This window comes from Juglans regia, chromosome 2, assembly GCF_001411555.2.
Source record: "Juglans regia cultivar Chandler chromosome 2, Walnut 2.0, whole genome shotgun sequence".
Taxonomy (NCBI): Eukaryota; Viridiplantae; Streptophyta; class Magnoliopsida; order Fagales; family Juglandaceae; genus Juglans; species Juglans regia.
Window position 1 is genome coordinate 32,176,690 of NC_049902.1, and position 20,457 is coordinate 32,197,146.

General features: G+C 35.8%; 1 protein-coding gene across 2 annotated transcripts; it reads left to right on the plus strand.

Annotated features, from left to right (window-relative positions):
• The first annotated feature begins 6,906 nt into the window (after positions 1–6,906).
• On the plus strand, positions 6,907–20,076 carry LOC109010941 (kinesin-like protein KIN-UA). Of its 2 annotated transcripts, XM_035687461.1 has the most exons (19): positions 6,907–7,436; positions 8,207–8,307; positions 8,398–8,520; positions 9,056–9,241; positions 9,389–9,610; positions 9,739–9,892; positions 10,813–10,962; positions 11,849–11,937; positions 12,185–12,388; positions 13,180–13,326; positions 14,328–14,462; positions 14,587–14,718; positions 15,755–15,890; positions 15,990–16,082; positions 18,159–18,284; positions 18,389–18,514; positions 19,232–19,375; positions 19,619–19,747; positions 19,829–20,076. In XM_035687461.1, the coding sequence occupies exons 1-19, from the start codon at positions 7,244–7,246 to the stop codon at positions 19,975–19,977; spliced, it is 2,739 nt and encodes a 912-aa protein (XP_035543354.1). In that variant the 5' UTR covers positions 6,907–7,243; the 3' UTR covers positions 19,978–20,076. The 2 variants fall into 2 exon arrangements, with proteins under 2 accessions (XP_035543354.1, XP_018847470.1); XM_018991925.2 differs by lacking the exon at positions 13,180–13,326 and having other exon boundaries at positions 6,908–7,436.
• Positions 20,077–20,457: the final 381 nt, after the last annotated feature.

The following is a 20,457-nucleotide window of genomic DNA, read 5'->3' on the forward strand; positions in this document are numbered from 1 at the left end:
TATAGAAATGCTAAGCATATTCCTTAAAATAATAAAAAAGAAAAACCTAAAATCAAGATTAATCTCTAACCAAAAACCAAATGCAATAAAAAATAAAAAAGAACCTAAAATTATCAACGAGACACCAACCAACACTACAATCCACTGGTACAAACCCTAATTCTCTGTTTTCATGAAACTCTATCAAAAAAAATTTCCCAAACATGCTAAATCAATATAGTCATTGTATAAGCATTTCTATTGTATAAAATCAGATTGATAAATACAAGAATTCATGAAAAATAAACTTAAAAGGATAAGTACTATAGAGAGACGAACAGAGAGAGACAGTGAGACTAATGGAGAGAGAGAGAGAGAGAGAGAGAGAGTCACCTGCTAGGCGAGGCGGCAACAACGTCGTAGGGCACAGTGTGGGAAGGGGTGGCAGTACACAGCACAAGGGAGAGAGAGAGACATGAATGCGCGGATACAAAACACAAAGTATTGGGATGAGAGAGAAGAAATATAAGGGGAAATTTTGAAATCATTACCTTTTGCAGCGATTATAGTTGACACAAAAGATTTCCATCCCTTATCAGCAGGTGCTGTTGTGGCGACAAAACAATCATTGCAAAAACTCATAGCTGTGGTATTTTTCCTTTATTGCCGCAAAGAAAACCCACATATAGTAAAATTCGCTTTTTTGCGACTAAATTTACATCACTAGAAATGAATTTAACCGTAAATACTCTAAAATCGTCATAAAGATAAAAATATTGCCGCAAAAAGTTTAGAAGCTGCTCATAATGAAATAAAAACCAAATTTGCTACGGCAACTTTGCTTGCGCCGTAATAAAGTATTATTAGCAACGATTTCTTTTACAATGAATATAAAATCACTGGAAAAGAGCCTTTTTCTTGTAGTGTGGGATGGGAGTTTGCACATCGCATTGAGCCAAGGTGGGGATGGACTTCTTTTGGGTGCGAGGAAAAAATGCTGCTTAAATAAAGCAGGTGATTTGAATATAGAAGCTTCATATCTCAGAGGAACAAAAAGTTTCTGGCAGAGCAGACAGTCAAATCTCTGATATATGAGTAGAGTTAACAATAATAGGCAGAAGGAAGGGACGCATGCGTATATATTTAAAAATGCTAAAATCCTCAATTGGTGAACATCGAGGATTTTAGCATTTTTAAATATATATGCACATGTATGGGGTAAATGAAAAGGAAAATGAGCGGGGCTTTTAATTTAATTAGCTTTTTGCAGCGAGTGTACATCGCCGCTAATAATACTTTAAGTTGCTGTAAATGTTTTACGGCGACAATTTTGCCGCAATAATTATCTATTGTGGTCCTTTTTGCATTCGATGGAAAATAAATTTCACTACAGTAAAAAGTCGCCGCAATAGATAATCACATCTCCGCAAAACGTAACAGGTAATTTCTCCCTCTGTGTTTTCCAAACTCGTGTTTTAGTGACATGGGCGAAATTTAAATCGCCGAGAATAAGTATTACTTTCGTTAATTTTTTTTTTGCAAAAATTAAAAAATCGTTGAAAATAATTTTTTCAGCAATTTTTCAAGTTAAAAAATTGCTGCAAAAGTCCACATTCGCAATTGCAGCAATTAACGAACCGTCGTAACAAGGTTTTTAATATACCAGCGAATTTTTTTCGTTGTAAAAAATGAAGAATCACTGCAAAAGACCAATTTAATATTTGTGGCGAATATTATCGTCGCAAAAAGTGAAATAATCACTGCAAAAGGCCAATTCCAAAATTTTACGTAAAAAGATTACGACGGTATAAAAATCGTCACAATTAAATGCTTTTTATAGCGATTTTATTTCTCACAGACATAAAATTACAGTAAAAAACCTTATTTCTTGTAATGGCATGAAAAGAAAAGAAAAAAAAAATCTATGTAGCAAACGGATAGTCTCAAGTGGTAATGATATCATTACCCTTAATTTACATGCCAAATTATAAGTAGGAGGTCGGGAGGAGAGAGGGATGATCCTTTTTAAAATGAAAATAAAAAAACGAAATAGTATGTCGTGTTCTGTATTGATATGTGGACAATTCATTGGGCTTGACGTGGGTTTATACGCATGTGATATTAGTTCAAGGAAAACAAAATAATGAGACGTAGATATATAGAACGGATAAGGTGACAATCTCACTGAGCAATGGCATAAAATTTAAATTAATGACGAGACAAGTTTGACGATGAGCTGAAATTAGAGAATTTTATTGGAGTAAATATTTTCTCAAAACTTAAGCTTGATATACTTTTAGGGTAAATTACCCTAAATGCGAATATATACTTTGGGAGCGGTGGCAGACAGGAGGATGCCCAAAAGTTTGAAAATAAAAAAAATTTGTATTAGTCTTTTTATGATTTAATAGAATTATATTATCTCATATTGTGTTGGTTTTCTCTCTAAAACGTTATCTTAACCTCCTCTATAAAATTATTTTGATCTTATAAATTATTTTGACTCAAAAATAGAATAAAAAATATTTTATTATAATTTTAGCTTTGCTCGGCCCCCCTATAACAAATTTCTGGTTCTGCTACTGTTTGGGAGCCGATTGCATGACTCTTCCATGCAATAGTCCCATGCATTTAGGGCTGGTTTAGTTACATAAAAACAAACTATCTTATCTTATCTTATATAATTATTATAATTTTCTCAAGCCCCACACAAAATATAATAGACAATTCAACTTTTTTAAATTTCAAAATAAAAATTATATTACAATAATATTTTATTTAACTTTTAACAAAATATTTCATCTCATCTCATCTGAACTGCGTAACTAAACGAGGCATAGTCAAGAAAGTCACTGCCATCTCATTACTTGATTTCTATGATCAAGGCAATCCGGCCCTAGCTTCTTTGATAGGCAGGATGAACCTTCTCCATCGCTTAGGCCAATGAGGATTAATTGCTATAAATAATACGTACCCTACCTCAATATCATAATATCATTCATTTGAATAATTTCAATGGAGAAGAGAACAATTATCATATACAGGCAAACATTGATCTTTGTCCACATGATCATCATCATCATGTGGAGTGCCAAGAGTTACTATTTTAGGAGTGCATGGTTCAAGGGTGGCCGGGCCCTCGCATGCACATATGGGCAACAAAATTTGGAGCGACACCCAAATTTGCAGAAAGATGGTCTACTGCATGCCAAATTGCTGTTTGCAGTTCACCTGATTGTTATGTTTATAGAATCTTCCTAAATAATTTTCCTTTAATTTCTCTCAATCACATGATGTAGAGTGATCAATTGGTATGTATGATATAGACAGCACTCGTGAATCACTGCCTACACTTCATGATGCAGCTAGCTAGCATGCAAGGGGGAAACCATGTGACAATAATATTGCTGAGGTATTTGACATGTACTGGTAGCACGATTACTTGGACAAGTTGCTTGAGCTTGGAACTTTTTAATGCTGATTGGTCTAATGGAACCTGGATCTTAGAACAATAAAAAGTGATAAATTGTGATTCACTTGGGGTTGAAACAAACCACAAGTTTTACATTCTCTTGATGATTCAAAATAAACTACAGACCCTAGTATTTATAGCCTGCATGCACTCCTGACCATGCACAAAAACTCACTCATATTCTAATAAAAATAACAATCTTAACTGACATGAATTAGTTTAAAGTAATAAAACAACTGACAGACATAATAACCTTTCATACTCTAATTAAATAATAACTCTTCTAGAATAAAACACAACTTCAACCCATTTCGTGTTCTACTCCACTACGGCTTCTCCACTTCGTAGTAGACTTCCAAGTTCGGTTTCCATCCGTCTTAATTTGTTGAACAAATTAGTAAACTGAGGGGAAAAAATGATAATAAAGATAGCTCATATATGGCTTGAGAGAGTGGATCCAGCTCCCCATGCATATTGATGGAAGTCTCTATCAAACCAAGGGAACCCTTTCTCCCTTTCAGCTCTTAGGCTAGCTCCCACGCTTTAGAACTAAGAGGGTAAAGAATAATTTACTTTATATATAGTACATTCCAATCTCATGATGGGAAAATTCGACTGCTCAATAAATACTGATCATCATGGCGGCCATGATCTCCTTGGACCATATATATAGGACAATGAGCACTCGCAAAATTCTTGGTCCATTTTCCTCTTTGTTCATTTGGATGTCACATAATTTCTTTTTTGGACAAAAATTCCTAGTTATTCCATGTAATAGTATATGCCTGAGAGGGGTTTGATTAGGTTGCAAGTTTTGTATAGTACTCCTATAAGGGCTTCATCAGTCTGCTTTCATATGTCAAGTGGCCCTGCAAAAATGGACATCTTAACCACTAATATGGGTAGATCCGACTGAACAACCTCCGACCATCCGATGTTGCACATCAGTCTTCTGGACTTGATGTAGGCTCCTTATCTTCGATGGTTGGCTTCAGTTAAATGAGTGTATACAAACTGAATGTCAATATAAGTTACCAATAGCATGACCTACCACGTGATTAGTAGGATGGATATATGATGGATTAGAGTGATGATCATTTAAACCACTAACTTAAGGGTTGAAAACTATTATGGCGTATGTGTCATTAGGTGGGGGCACCCATGACTCTTGCAGAATTGGACTTCTGTCCTTTTGTTTGTCCCTCAGTGAGTCAGCATTCGTCTGTCAAACGAACTCCTTATTGGGTGCCCATTGCCCTTTTATTGACCCCACAACTTCTATCATGGGAGATTTGAATGAAAGAGTGACGAATGGGGTCATTTACAGATGTGTCAGTTTGGTTTTAGATGGCTTTTAAAGAGATTATAAGACCTATTTCAAAATGTAATCAAAGAAATACGCATCAGCTTAAGGTTTAAAAGTTTGAAATTGTCTTTTATTTTAAAAGTTTAAACTGATAAAAAAATATAAATTTAATTATTATATTTTATCTTAATAATCTCTTATATGTGTGGGTCAAACTTCATCCTCTTCTATGAGCTCAACAAGTATAGTGTTTAGTTAAAAGAAATGTTATAAAAAACCACACACATCTACCTAACTAATATCTGATTTATCATTTTTATCATTCTATTTAAACACGCATATTTAAACATTAATAGAAAATGACAAAAATGATAAATTACATGTTGATTAGGTGAAGGTGTATGGTGCAAGACTTTTATGTAGAATTTTCCTTTAGTTAAATGGGAATAGAATAATTTAAAGTTAAGGGTTCGAACTCAAGACCTCTTCTAACTCTAGTATCATATAAAATCACCATATATCCTTAATGGCTATAAATTGAATAAAATAGATAGATTTAATCATTATATTTTATCTTAATATAGAGCATATCTTATTCATGCGCGCATATCGTGATTCCATATTTATTCGTTATATTGTCCCTATAAAAGTTGGCTAACAAAATACTTTGATTCAACTTAAATAGATTATAAATTGACTCGATTTTAGCGCATCTTTTTATTAAGCTATGTACTTATAATTGGTTCAATTTGAATCGGCCAATTTTAGTGTATTTTTTTTTTCTATTCAGCCACATATATATTTTGTTCATATAAAATGGCTTTAATTGGCCGATTCAAAATTATGTTTATATTTTAGATTATATCTCATATATAAATATATATATACACATACACGCACACACAATCTTATTGAAAACATTTATTAACATGTTATCCATTAATAATTTGTTATTATCCAATTAAGTATGATTTTTTTTAAACCTTGACATAAAATCACGAGTGGATATTTTCTTCCAAGCCATCTTGTGATTGATGTGAATAAGAAATATATAGCCGTGTGGGCCTTAATTCCATTATGGACACAAACTATTATATATAATTGAATTAACCACGTTAATTAATCTTCTATATATATATATATATTTATGTCCTTCATCATGCATGTCTCTTCTCTCTCTTTCTTTTTCCATCTTCCTTTATCTCAACTTGAAATGGTACGTAGGAGAGCTTAGGTTATCTTTGGCTCCATAGTTTGAATTCAAATATTTCTGTGTCACTAATAATAGATTCCGAGTACAATGAGTACTACTCCATCTTTACTCACTTTAGTTCTTCTTTATGCAAAAGCTCTCTCTCTCTCTCTCTCTCTCAGATAAGACTGCCCGTCTAGCATCTGAACTTCGCCCAAACATCGCTCAAGGTTGTCTGATCATGATGTCTTGGTCTGGTTTTAATAATGGTAGTTAATACATTAATTGATGAGGAGTGATAACGAATGATATGAACTATATATGTGCGTGCTATTATTCTTTTTCCCATACTGCACTGAAACAGTAGTCATGAGTTTATTGCATCAAATATCCAATCAATTGAATGGACGTTCCTTGTTAATTAGCCTCTTCTGTATTGTCGACATTGATCACGATAGAGATCAATGGATTGTAAGATTGTCAAGTGGGAAAATGATTCTAATTGAAATTGAGGATAATTTTATAAATTTGAGATTTTTTTTTTAATGAAGTGTCACGATTGTATTAGTTAATTATAAAATAATTGTAAGATAATTATAAAAAAATTGTAAATATACCGTGTAGATGTATTTTCTTTTTTTTTCTAGATTAGGTTTCATACATATATATATATATATTATTATGTCACGTGTAAATACATCCATACATGATGTCTCTGTACAGTTTACACAGTACAAGAATTAACTCAACAAACTCGGCGGTTGGAAACTTGGAAGTTGGAATTGATTGCGAAGCCACGTTTTGACACCTTGAAACCCAAAACCGTGAACCAAAAAAAGGTTCCTATTTCCAGCTCTACCCTAAAGAAAAGTGAACAGATGTTTAAATCTGCAATGGCCGGTAAGTACTTTTACGTCAGAAAAAAGAAAGAAGATGGGAAAAAAGGCCCACTTTTTTGAGTAATATCAGAAATAGTCAAATATTCTTTGAGTCTCGTCTCTGTCTCTCTGCCCTCCCCTCCACGCTTCAACTGAGGAAGCAAATCAAAGCAAAGTCCGGTTTTCTCTGAGTCACATCCTACACGATTTAGGTCCACCTTCCACTAAAATCTACCTTTCCCAACTTCGATTTCACACTTGGGTCTTGTTGGGTCTCTCTCTCATATTCTTCATTTTCTCTAGAAATTTTCCATTTTTGCGCTACATTTTTTTTCCCTGTACAACCAAGCAGGAGCTATTCTTCAATGGTCCGAGTAGGAAGACCCAATTTGAAGCTTTACTAGTTCTCGTTGACAATGGCCACTTCAGGTGGTGGTAGTTACAGAAATGGGACTCACAGGAGCTCTCTGAAGGTGGATAGGCCTCTCTCTATGAACTCGAACCCCAAGACCTCTGTCAAGTCCAAGCCTTTGTCTTCTTCTGGGCCCCGCCGGAGCAGCACTGGCTCTATCGGTGCCGCCACCGGAGCCGCCAAGGACGATGCTGGAGGTGAGTTCTTGCGGTTTTTTCTATCTTTGCTGCTGGAAGAATTTGAAATTTTTGTACTTGGTGATTGAGATCTTGGGCTACCAATTCTCTTGTTTGGGTGCGTATAGGTTTTGTATCTAAGAAATGTGACTTATGCACAATTCAATGGGAGGTACTGGCATTACGGGTTTTGCATTTCGAGTTACTTCTCTTGTTTTTGAAAGCAAAATTGCACAAGGAAAGTACTTTCTAGATACTAAGCAGATGGGACCGAAGATTGAATTCTAATTTTTGTTAATCTTCCGAGTATTGATTACCTTCTGAGCAGTTATGGACGAAAGTCCTTTACCTGTTAATAAGTTATTGATGGACTGCCAGACTGGGATAAAACAAAAATTTGTTAAATACTCGGCATTATGTCTACCGTTATTTTTAATTGGATTTTGCGATCATCTACTTTCTTTGCGCTTATCAATGAAGAATTACTACTATTAAAAGATAATTTTTTTGATTGGTTGATTGTTCATTTATACCCTCTGCGTCCTTTTAGAGCTCTGAGGTTACTTCGCCTACTTCATTCTTTCATTTTACTTACCAAAAAAAAAAAAAGAGCTCTGAGGTTAGGTGAGTAAGAGGTCGGTCCTGGTAAGGAAAAGAGATTATGCCTTTTTCTCTTTGTTACTATTAAAAAAGATTGGCTAGTAAGATTTCCTATTTGAAGAAACTGTGTTTTTTTAATTCGTCAGACAGTCTTTTTATTATTAATTACATATTTTCTATATTGAGAGTAGTTCCTGGAAGAGTTCGAGTAGCTGTGAGATTGCGACCACGTAATGCAGAGGAATCAGTGGCAGATGCTGACTTTGCTGATTGTGTAGAATTACAGCCAGAGGTACTACTCAACTGATATTAATACTTATTCTATGTGGTTTCATTACCTGTTTATGGCACAGTAATTCGTATTTTGTGTGATCCTTTTCAGCTTAAGAGGTTAAAACTTCGAAAGAACAATTGGGACTCGGACACTTATGAGTTTGATGAAGTGCTCACTGAGTTTGCATCCCAAAAACGTGTTTATGAAGTTGTGGCAAAGCCCGTTGTTGAGGTGTGCATTACGTGTGATGGACTGCCATTAATCTTATATGCATTTGAAATCTGGTTTTTTATTCTGAAATATCATATTGCATATTTTGAATTTGAGAAATCCAAGCTTAGAAAAAAAAAAAAAAATTGTAAAAGCCAAGAGTAAAGAATGTTCTAGAGAAATGAGGAAAAAACTATTGGATCATGTAGGATTCTGATTAAGTGAAGGGTCAAGTTAGAAGCACCTGAAGGTATTATCGAGTTGAGTGTCCTTTTTTCTTTTTACCTAAATCTTGTGTTTGTTGTTCCTTACATCTAAAACTATCATTTACTTATTTGAATTATGCATATGAAATCTGCAATTGTTATCAACTGCTTGCCTTTCTAGTGCTTCTTGTTTTTAAAGTACTTTTGTTTTCACCTGTCATATGCCTTGTAGCCGGGAAAGTATGCAGGAGCTGTGTTATATTCTTCATTATGAATTTGAACAAGTTTGTTTCTTGTTCCTTTTTTTTTCTCTATGTAACTCCTCCAAGTGACATTCCTTTTTGTATTAGAGTGTCCTGGATGGTTACAATGGGACCATCATGGCATATGGGCAGACTGGTACTGGTAAAACGTATACTCTTGGACGACTTGGAGAGGAAGACACAGCTGCTCGTGGAATAATGGTGCGTGCTATGGAGGATATTCTGGCAGATGTTTCTTTGGAGACCGATACTGTCTCTGTCTCATATCTTCAGGTTGTTGTTTAATTTTTATTTTCTAGTTTATCAATGTTTGACTTCATTATCATTTTAAATGTATCTCATGTGCTGAATTATACATTAAACATTCTGCCAACACTGCTAGAAGTTCATGCTTAACATTTTGGTTACATATACATGCAGCTTTATATGGAGACTATACAGGACCTTCTTGATCCTGCTAACGATAACATTCCTATTGTGGAAGACCCCAAAACTGGCGATGTTTCACTGCCTGGGGCTAACCTAGTGGAAATCAGGGACCAGAAAAGTTTTGTAGAACTGCTACGATTAGGGGAAGCTCACCGCTTTGCTGCAAACACTAAATTGAATACAGAATCTTCTCGTAGTCACGCAATACTGATGGTAGATAAATGCACTTTTCTTGTTTTGTGATGCTTGTGCTCTTGAAATTTCTCGGAGCTTATTGACACTTATATGAAAAATCTTCTACTATATTAATTGAGCATTAACAGAGAACTCTAATACTGCAGGTACATGTAAAGAGGTCTGTCAAGGGAAAACATTCAGCTCTTTCAAGTGAAAATGGTAACAACCCCCACATGAAAACGTTAAAGCCTGCCATTGTTCGGAAGGGAAAACTAGTTGTGGTTGATCTTGCTGGTTCAGAGCGTATTGATAAGTCAGGTATGTGAGCACAACAATAGGACTTGATTAGTGCTCTTCCCTTCTAATAACTTGGAACTTCTTTATTCTTGTTTGTTTTATGTTCCTATTCTTCATTCATGAATTAACAACTTCCTTATGGTTCTTAAATTTTTGCTAGATCATGTTACAATCTGTATCTTTATACTGGGTAGTTTTCCCTCTCCCTTAGTTTATAGTAGGGATTGCTCACGATGACATGTGGGCTTGCAAGTGTCAAATTTTTGTATATCTCTATGACAAGCTAATAGTTATAATTCAATATTTTGCTTTCAAAGTGATCTTTTGGTCAGCCCAGTTGAGAATTTTTTTTTTTGCTAAGTAATGACACCGAATTTTATTAAAGAACTTTTAGAAAAAAGAATTTTATTTAAAAAGCAGGGAGTGCTACCCAAGTACACTGGAAGTATACATAGGAGAACTAAATATGGTATTCGTGTGGACAGTGACCATTCATGCAAAATAAAGGTTTTTGGCTCCGGTGGTGTTCTCTTGTGGTGTTTAAAATTGCAAACAAATCACTTGTAATGATGATTAGTTGGGAACAAACTGGGAGCACACTTAACTCTACTAGAATGGGAGTTGTTCCAAGTTTCTGAATATGATTTATATTCTGTGAGTGTGAGTTTGCACCTGTGCTTTGTTGAGGATAAAGTCCTCTTGTAAGATTTTCACCATACTTTTTTCAGCCAGTGGAATAACAACTATATGCCAGTTTTAGATGTCATATTTATGGATTCTGGGAAATGAAGCGCACAGAACAAATTAATTCCTTTTGCTTCTTCTTTTCTTTCTTTCTTTTTTTTTTTTTTTTGGGGTGGGTGGGGGGGGTGTCTCTCTATGTGTTAACCAATCTATCACATATTGAAGTTCTTTGTTTCGATAAATATATTCTGTGGCAGGAAGCGAGGGACACACACTAGAGGAAGCGAAATCTATTAATCTCTCTTTGAGTGCATTGGGAAAGTGCATTAATGCACTGGCTGAGAATAGTGTGCATGTTCCTGTTCGTGATTCAAAGCTTACAAGATTGCTTAGGGATTCCTTTGGCGGTATGATCACATGTATATGAAGTCTTTTGCCTTTTGTGTATTGGGTGAACTCAATTCTTGAGCAAATGATTTTGGGACATGTTTCCTTCCTTAAGATATGTAGAAATTAAGGGGGTGTTTGGATGTTGAGATGGTTTCATCTCATCCCATCGCATCACATCTCAACATCCAAACACCACTCAAACACACACTTGTCAATTTCAAATTTTCAAAATTTTCATCTAATCAATTACCTAATCATTACAATTTTCTCAAACTTCCAAACAAAACAAAAAACAATTCAGTTTTTTCAAATCCCGAAATAAAAATAATATTAAAAAATAATATTCTAATAATATTTTAACTTTATAATATTGTTATTCAACTTTTTCTTTCTCATTTCCCAAAACCCAATAAAACATCTTAACTCAAACTATTTCACTACTATTCACCAATCATTTCACTACTAGTATCTCATCTCATTCCCCAAGCATCCCCTAAATGACTGAATGAGATGTGGCTGATCTCTAGAGGTTCAAAATGTTGCTACAGATTCTGAGTCATCAGTTCTTGCTGATTCTCTATGTACTGAATCACTTAAGATTGGATTCACTAGCTCAATATGTAATTATTATAATACACCCAAAAAATATATAATCATTATACTTAAGAAACCTTGTTTAAGGCATGAGATTTATAAAAAAAACAGTGATTTTATTCCTACAACTGTACATACAGTTTCGGGAAACCTTTTTCTTTTGGCAGATTATTCCATTTTTGGCAGTGCCATTGTACCATGCAAATGTCCAGTATGCTTATTTTTTTTACTCCCAATTCTATGAAGTACCATTTGGTACATAATTTGGTATTGCTATATATGTGACCTAAAATCGAATAATTTTAACAGGCACAGCAAGAACTTCGCTGGTTATTACTATTGGTCCATCCCCACGCCATCGGGGAGAGACAGCAAGTACCATAATGTTCGGACAGAGGGTGGGTTCCAAAATCAGTGCTTTTTCCTCTCACATTCTAAAATTCTATTCTTACTAGTTCACTTCTCTATGGACATCATTATAACAGACCACTAGCATATTCTGCATGATGTTCCTGTGTGCTGGGACCTCAATTGTGTGATTCAGGGCAGAAATCAGTTATGGGGGACTTCAGACCACATAATGTTTGTTTTGACTTGATGCTTTCCTGTATTGTTTGAAGGTGCTAATGTATTGTTATCTCATAGGCAATGAAGGTGGAAAATATGCTGAAATTAAAGGAGGAATTTGATTACAAAAGTTTATCTAGAAGGCTAGACATACAATTGGACAAACTTATTGCAGAACATGAAAGGCAGCAGAAAGCTTTTGAGAATGAAATTGAAAGAATTACTACAGAAGCGCAAAATCGTATTTCTGAGGTCGAAAGAAACTACGAAGATGCACTGGAGGTAATCACTTAATTTACTTATCTATATCTTCAATCTCGTATGTGCCAACATCTGCAAATGCACGTGTGGATACATGTGGGAGGGAGGGAGGTTCTTTGTTACATGATTGTAGCTTATGGTGGAATATGTATATAGGGTTATATCTTGATGTTCTAATCCACTTGAGATTTACTTGCAATAGCTTGTCCTGGTACCTTGGCTCGTATCTTAAGTATGAGGGGATAACTATAGGCATTTTTTTTTATTGGCACCGGGTGTCCAGGAACAGCGTCCTGACTAATCCTGGGGGTGGACAAGTCCTTGGCAATGAGTTTCCCGCAAGTGCACTTTGGGTAAATTCAAGGGAAAAATAGTCCGATGGCTCCTAGAGATTGTTTGCACCCAAGGGGATTTGAACCTTAGACCTGGGGGGAGCATACCCCCCAAGCCCAAGGCCTTTACCCCTATAGTTTCCCGCATAACTGTAGGCATTGTCATTGGTATCTCTGGGTGCTTCTCTAAAGACAAATGCACAATAGCCTCTTTAAAAGTTATATTTATTTTCAATTATACATGTATCTATTCTGTTCCCTCAAGAAAGCTGTTGGATTTTGACTTGACTTTGTAACTTGGAGAAAACTAAACTATTTACTTCCACTTCCAGAGATTTTTAAATCTCTTAATGGGAATAGTTGTTGTAAGTGGAAACTTTGTGCTATCTGTGAGTTTAATTGCCACTTGAACTTCATTTAGCAACTATCATGCTTTTCCAATTGCATATTGAAATCCATGCATGCCTTCTCTTTTTGAAGGGTGAAAGAGTAAAATATCAGAGGGACTATATGGAATCAATAAAGAAACTTGAAGAGCAATTGGTGAAGAATCAGCAAAAACATGGCTTTGAAAAAGTTCCAGTTGGAAGTGAGAATGATTGCTCTGCTTTGACATCTAACACAGAGGCAATCTTATTTTAAACTCAATATCTTTTCATTTATCATTGAACAAACTGTAGGTACATGCATGGTATTTTTACTAATGCTATTTTCATTGTCTTGTTTAGTTTATGGTGTTATTAGTTATATGCTAGATATAATCATCTTAGAAGCCAAAAATGGCGTATATAACATGTCTTACAATTTTTGTCTCTTCCCCTTTTCACACCAGGATATATGTCTTCCTTATCCTTTCTTTGATCAATAGTATTTTATCTTCATTATCCTTTGTGACCTTTACACTAGCTGCAATTTGCCCCAAGTTTCATTTCCCTTAATGAAAAAATGATTTTAGGGTTCAACTCGAGTTGGAAATTTTGAAGAATAGCTGAAACTGAAGCTTTATTTGAACTGCATACAGAGATTACGCATTATATGGCTCTTACATATCTTGAAGATGTTTGCTTTCTGCATTTTAACTGTTAATCATGTCAAACAAAAGCCCCATAACTAAATTGATGGAAACTTGCTGTGTATGAAGAGGCTTATGAAGGTTTATGTTAGAAGGATGGGATGGTTGAGGGGAGGCACTTGTTGAAGGCAAAAGGGGCATACTTAGTATGGTCCTGGAATATGAGCAGTCTTGAAAATGTTCATTCAGTTGTAGCCTATGCTGGAGTGTGTTTTATGACATGATTTTTTTTTTTTTGGGGGGGGGCTATAAATATGCCATTCTTGGCCATATCATCCATTGCAGTAGTAAGAACTAAAAATTATTTAGTAGAGTAGGAGAGTAAAATCATTAGTTTCAAAGGTTTGAAATTTTTGTCCGTATCATCAGATTCAGAATGCTCTTTAACGGTTTGAATTAGCCTTGTCCATTGCTGTGGGGTCTTCCAAATTGTGAGTGTTAAATTCTGGAATTCACAAATACAAATGGTTTGATCATTTTGGTCCCCTTCTCCCTATAAATGGTGCACATGTGAAACCTTCTCTTAAGATATTCCTCCATTTTCAAATTGGTTCAGAGTTCCAAGATCTCTGCCATTGAGGAAGTTTCTGAGCTGAAAAAACTACTTCAAAAAGAAAGTCTTCTTAGGAAGGCTGCTGAGGAGGAAGTTAATAGTCTTAAAAGTCAACTAGCTCAATGGAAAAGGTCAGAGGTATGTTTTATGTATCTCTAAACAATTATTTTCTCAGCTTTGTCTATGGTCGTCATACTCTCTCCCCGTTTCCCCAATCTTTGGTATCTTAATCTTACGTAGAATGCTACTTTTGGTATGATAGGCATCAGGGAACTCAGAGATCATAAAGCTTCGTAAGATGCTGGAAGATGAGGCACGCCAGAAAGAGAAACTTGAAGGAGAAATAGCAATACTGCATAGTCAGTTGCTTCAAATAAGTTTTGAAGCTGACGAGGTATGCTCTATTTGGAACTTACAAGGCTGTGGCTTAGTTTGAATTTAACTTTTTGTCTGGATGATATCCATTGACGTCCTCCCTTGGAATTTTGTATCATAGTCCTTGCCTTGTTCTCTCATCTGGTAGAAATGAAGTATGGGTTGATAAGATAGTCTTGCCAGAAATCCTTTAATACTTGGGTAATGTGATCACAGATCATAAATTTTGTGGGTTTGTTCATTGTTTATTAATTGGACTCTGAATGTAAAACTTTTGAAGATTTTTTGAAAGTTGGTTTTCATTAAGTCAGTGTTGGGATTCTTAGTTCCTAAGGCACCTCAATTCCTGCAAAAGGTGGGATTTAAAATCTTACTACTTGAGGAAGAATATTTCTTCTCTATTCCAAGTAATTGTTTGAGATAAAAACACGAACTGTGTTTAAGATGTGCTATTTAAAGCATGTTCTTGGTTTTTGTTCCTTGGTTGCACCACGCATTCAAGGCTCAAGCCAACCACTGCAGCCATCACATGAAGCAAAAAAAGGTGGTTTGGGGCAACCAGCATGGTGGGCAGACACTTTGAGCCTTCCATACCGTGGTTTCCTTGATTTTGCAAGCCTGGGCAGCAGCAAGCCATGCCTTAATTTTGCTGTCATTCACGAGCAGAAGATTAGGAGGCCTGTAAAGGAAATTTTGAATTGAAATGAAGCAGCGACAATTTCCTAGTGCTAATTGTTGGTTGGAAGCCTAAGCATAGCGTATTGAAAGTCTAGTGCAAATTGATTACTTAAGCTATTTGGGGTATCTACAGACAACACAGTGATTTCATTTTGATCTTTTTGAAAATCTATTGCAATTTGAATCTTATCTTGACACTTTCTGGACTGATTTACTCTCATGATGAGAGCTTGCAATTTATGGGAATTACTCATGATATTTTGTGTCACTCTCTCTCTCTCTCTCTCCATGGCACTAGAGTATGTTCTTGGTACATATCTCCGTCTACAAAAGTAGCATTTTAAATTTGAGTTATAAATTAAATACTTGATCTGTAGACAAGAAGAAGACTTGATAGAGGTGGGTCTGGTAAAGTTCCTGGTGATCTAGATTCTCTCTTCTCTCAAGTTAAACTTCAACAGCAAGAGCCGGGAAATGGAGAAAAGGCCTCAATAGCCAAACTCTTTGAACAAGGTAAATTCAGTGCCTAATCTGACATCTATTTTTCATTTGAAATCATTCTCTGTTTACTTTCTTGGTGTTTCTTCCTGATAAAGTTCAATATTCTTATAGTGGGATTGCAGAAGATTTTGTCATTGCTTGAATCAGAAGATGCTGACTTGCGAATTCACGCTGTGAAAGTGGTTGCAAATCTAGCTGCTGAAGGTGCCTGTATTTCCTTGCATTATTTTCTAATTTATCACCTGATCATTCTGATATCCGCTATCATAATATGCTTGCAATATGGTCTTACATTATCGTCACATTTTCAGTTGATAGTTATTCTTATTTCTCTAGTTCTTGCATTATGTAGGCAATATAACGTGTTTTACTTTTGTCGGGCTTTAGTGTTTTCAATTCAACTAAAATGGGGAGACTGTGGGTTAGTTACTGAGACCTGAGTTTGTAACACGTCATGTAGGTTAGAGTTGATTTATCTCGTTTGGACACAGTTTTTGAATTCTGAATCATTTCACTACTATTCTGAGAATTCTGATTCGTGAGATGGGTTTTTCTAGGAAGAGCCACACTTTTAATGATGATTCAAATTAGGGGAATCAATGGCAAAGTGTCTAGGGCTTTTGAGCTGCTTGGTTTGGCCCTTCTGGACCTAGGTGACATAATCCCTTGAGTAGGGAAATGAATGGCTTTATCTCTATAGAAAATGAGGTCACCGTCTTGAAATGTCTGGCATGATTTTTGCCAGGTTTATTGATTCTTCATTTCAGTGAAATGTGTGGAAAAAGCAAGCGCAACGTCCAGAATTTTATAAGCTTGCAAGCTAAGGTTGAGCTATACTAATTTTGAGATATAGAAAGACAAACTACCTATAAAGTCATCGATTTCGAACTAAAATAAGCTTGAGCTCCAGTGGAAGCTTGTTTGACTTTAGTTAGCTAGCCAAGACAATGTCAAACACGTTAAGTAGCTCTTTGAACCTTGTTCAATCAAAGTAACCATTCAACAATTGATTTAAGCTTTGGGTCAAGCCCAAGCTGTTTTTCATTTATCAGGCCAAAGCTTAAGTATCCCATAGCCCAGTTTGTTTACAATGCTAGAAAGTGCATTGTTGGTATTGTTATTGTTGCTATTTTGTCATTTGGCCATCGGTGGAATTCTGGTTGCTAGAAGTATTGGTGCCAACAATGCACAAGTTCTTGGTTTAACTGGTTAAGGTGATAAATTTTTGTGTAAAGGTAATGTGATAACTATGAGTTGAATTGAACCCCTAGGAGTTGGCTCAAGTGGTAAAGGCCTTGGTCTTGGTGGTATACTCCCTCCAAGGTCCAAGGTTTGAATCCCATTGGGTGCAAACAATCTCTAGGGGCTATCTGACTGGAGGATTTTTCCCTTGAATTATCCGAAGTGCACTTACAGAAAACTCCTTGCCGAGGGTCTGTGCACTCCTGAGATTAGTCTGGACGCTGTTCCTGGACACCTAGTGCCAACAATAAAAAAAAAGAGTTGAATTGGGACAGAGATAAAAGATAAAAACTATTCTTGAGAAGGTAGAAAAATTTATCCGTTGCAGTTGTTAATGAAGACAAGTGTTATGGCAAGGTGGACTAGGTGTTGATATCAGTAAGCGAGGAAAGGCCGGGTTCTCCTTTGTTATAATTTTATTCGAGTATTTTCTTGTTTCAATTGAATTTAGGGTCTGTTCTTCCGCAGAGGTTCCTCTTTGGAATGTGAAGTGTTATAGGAGGTTTAGGGGTGATTTCCTTGGTGATCTATTGGAAGGCAAAAGTTCAGGAAGGTGATTTTTGTCATGCATTTTGACTTTGTTTATGATGCTTTGCTGAAACTGAAGTAGAACTTTGTTCTTTCAAATCATAATGAGTAATGCTACATACAGTCGTGGAGTACAGTCGTGGAGTGCGCAAGCGCCGTGCAGTCGCTTTGAAAAAGAGTGGGGTCCACTATTAAAAAATTAATTTCTTTTCATGTGAGTTCCATATTTATTCACTTTTTTCAAAGCGACTGCACGGCGCTTGCACACTCACGACTGCAAGTATCATTTCTCGATCATAATACATGCTTGACATTGTGTATGATATGGTTTTGTATTGAACCAAGTTCTCTTTCTGTACATATGGTTCTCACTTCAATATCACTTAATATTTACTACAATATTGTTTTTGCCAGCAATGATAAAGCTTTCCCTTTTTTTTTTAACTTAATCAGTCAAAATTTAAGTTCAAAAATAATGATAAAGCTTTCCCTATTCCATCCAATATGCAGAAACAAATCAGGAAAAGATTGTAGAAGCTGGTGGTCTTACTTCCTTGTTGATGCTTCTTAGGAGCTCTGAAAACGAGACCATACATAGAGTGGCAGCAGGTGCAATCGCCAATCTTGCCATGAATGGTAAACTTTTCAAGTACATTACTATGAATATATATCACTCTTGGCTGATAATATTACTTTGTTTTGGCCATGATTTTCCTCATATGTGCTCTGTGTCATATCAGAAACCAATCAGGAGCTCATCATGGGTCAAGGGGGTATTGGTCTGTTGTCGATAACAGCAGCCAATGCTGAGGATCCTCAAACTCTTCGGATGGTTGCTGGAGCCATTGCAAATCTTTGTGGGAATGGTAAACTATCTAATCTCTTCCAATGTGGATTAATGGAAAAATTTTTTAGATTGTGCCACAAGGTATGAAGGAGATCTCACAAGTTCAAATTTTTATATTGGATCAAGGTTAATGGATTGTGCGGGAAACTGGAGCAAATTAGATAACCTATTTAAAAGAACTATAGTTTATGGATACATGAGATCAGCTATATATATGTTTCATTAAGGTCAGATGCAAAGATAACTTTATTTGAAAATAAGTTGAAATAGAGAAGGTAACTGCTTCTTCCTTCTACAAAATGTGGACATACTTAAATTTTTCATTTTGTTTCCCCTTTTTTCTCATGCTATGAGGATAATATTGATGCATTTTCCTTAAATTTGGTCATCGATGATGGGCTGTATATTTAGAAAATCAGCTTCACCTGACCATTAAAATGTATCCAGTCACTGTTGTGATCTGTTTGCCTAATTTTATTACTCATCCGATCATGGCTTGATAGTCTTCTGAGGTTCTTCTTAAAAAGAGAATGAAATTTAGATTGGGCGTTTCATGTTGCAACTATGGGTAGAGCCATCTTTCTGTGAGGGACATCATGGGTTTGTTGAATGTAAACAAGGGGGCTAGCTTGTTCCTTTGGGATTTGATAGTAGTCCAATTACTCGATGAAAAGTTCATTTCAATTACATCGGTGACTTACTGTCACTAACAAGTACATGCTACTGCATCATCCAGATAAGTTACAGATGAAACTAAGGGGTGAAGGAGGGATCAAAGCATTGCTAGGAATGGTCAGATGCAGACATCCTGATGTTCTTGCACAAGTTGCTCGTGGAATTGCAAATTTTGCAAAATGCGAGTCAAGAGCGTCTATGCAAGGTGAAAAGCTTGTAAAGATTCCTCGTGTTCTAGTTGCTGCTTTGCTTGTCATGTGATACACTGACACACAAGAGAGTTGTCTTTATTCTTAAGAATTACTCGTTAAGTTTTCTTGTACCTTATAGATGAAATTGCACATGTAAAAAGTGTCAAATGATACCTGTTATTTTTTATGAACCACATGTACTTAAATCATCCTTTTCATCCTCTTTCGCAAGTTTAACTGTTTCGTTTATCGTATAGGAACCAAGACTGAAAGGTCTCTTCTGATTGAGGATGGTGCACTTCCATGGATTGTACAGAATGCGAACAATGAAGCCTCACCAATCAGGCGTCATATTGAGCTTGCACTCTGTCACCTAGCACAACATGGTATCTCTCTCTTCTCTTGTCTTTGAACAAGATTTGTGTTACCTTAGAATGTTTTCTGAGAAGTCTTGGATTACATTTCAGAAGCAAATGCAAAAGACATGATCAGCGGAGGTGCCTTGTGGGAGCTGGTTCGTATCTCACGGGACTGTTCTCGGGAGGACATAAGGACTCTTGCACATCGAACTTTAACTTCCAGCCCTGCTTTCCAAGCTGAAATAAGGCGTCTATGAATAATAGATCATTGAAGAACGTGTGAAATAACTGAAGCAGCTGAAGTGTGCATAGACAACCGATCCCAGCTCAAGGATTGATCTTTATCAAGGTGACAAGCAGGATGCTCTGAGTTTGATACTTATAGCTGTATTTGCCAAAGTTTTGTTATTAGTAGGGCGTGCTTCGGTTGTTTTCCTATGAAGTTGATTACACACGATACCTCTACTTAGTAGGGCATGCTTATTAAAAGTGTATCACCCAGGCGTGACCATCTGTGTTAGCCAGTACTTAGCATGTAAATTCGATTTGTAAATGAAATAATTAGGATTTTTTTTTCTTTAAAAAAGAAAAAAAGAAAATGATCTTGTTGTTCTATTAATTAAGATGTGATCGTATAGTCTTTCAAGTATCTCATACTGATTTATTCTGTGGCTATATATGCTTGATTTTCTTTGAATAACATTTTATCCACATTTCTTTCACCGATTCTCTAAAAA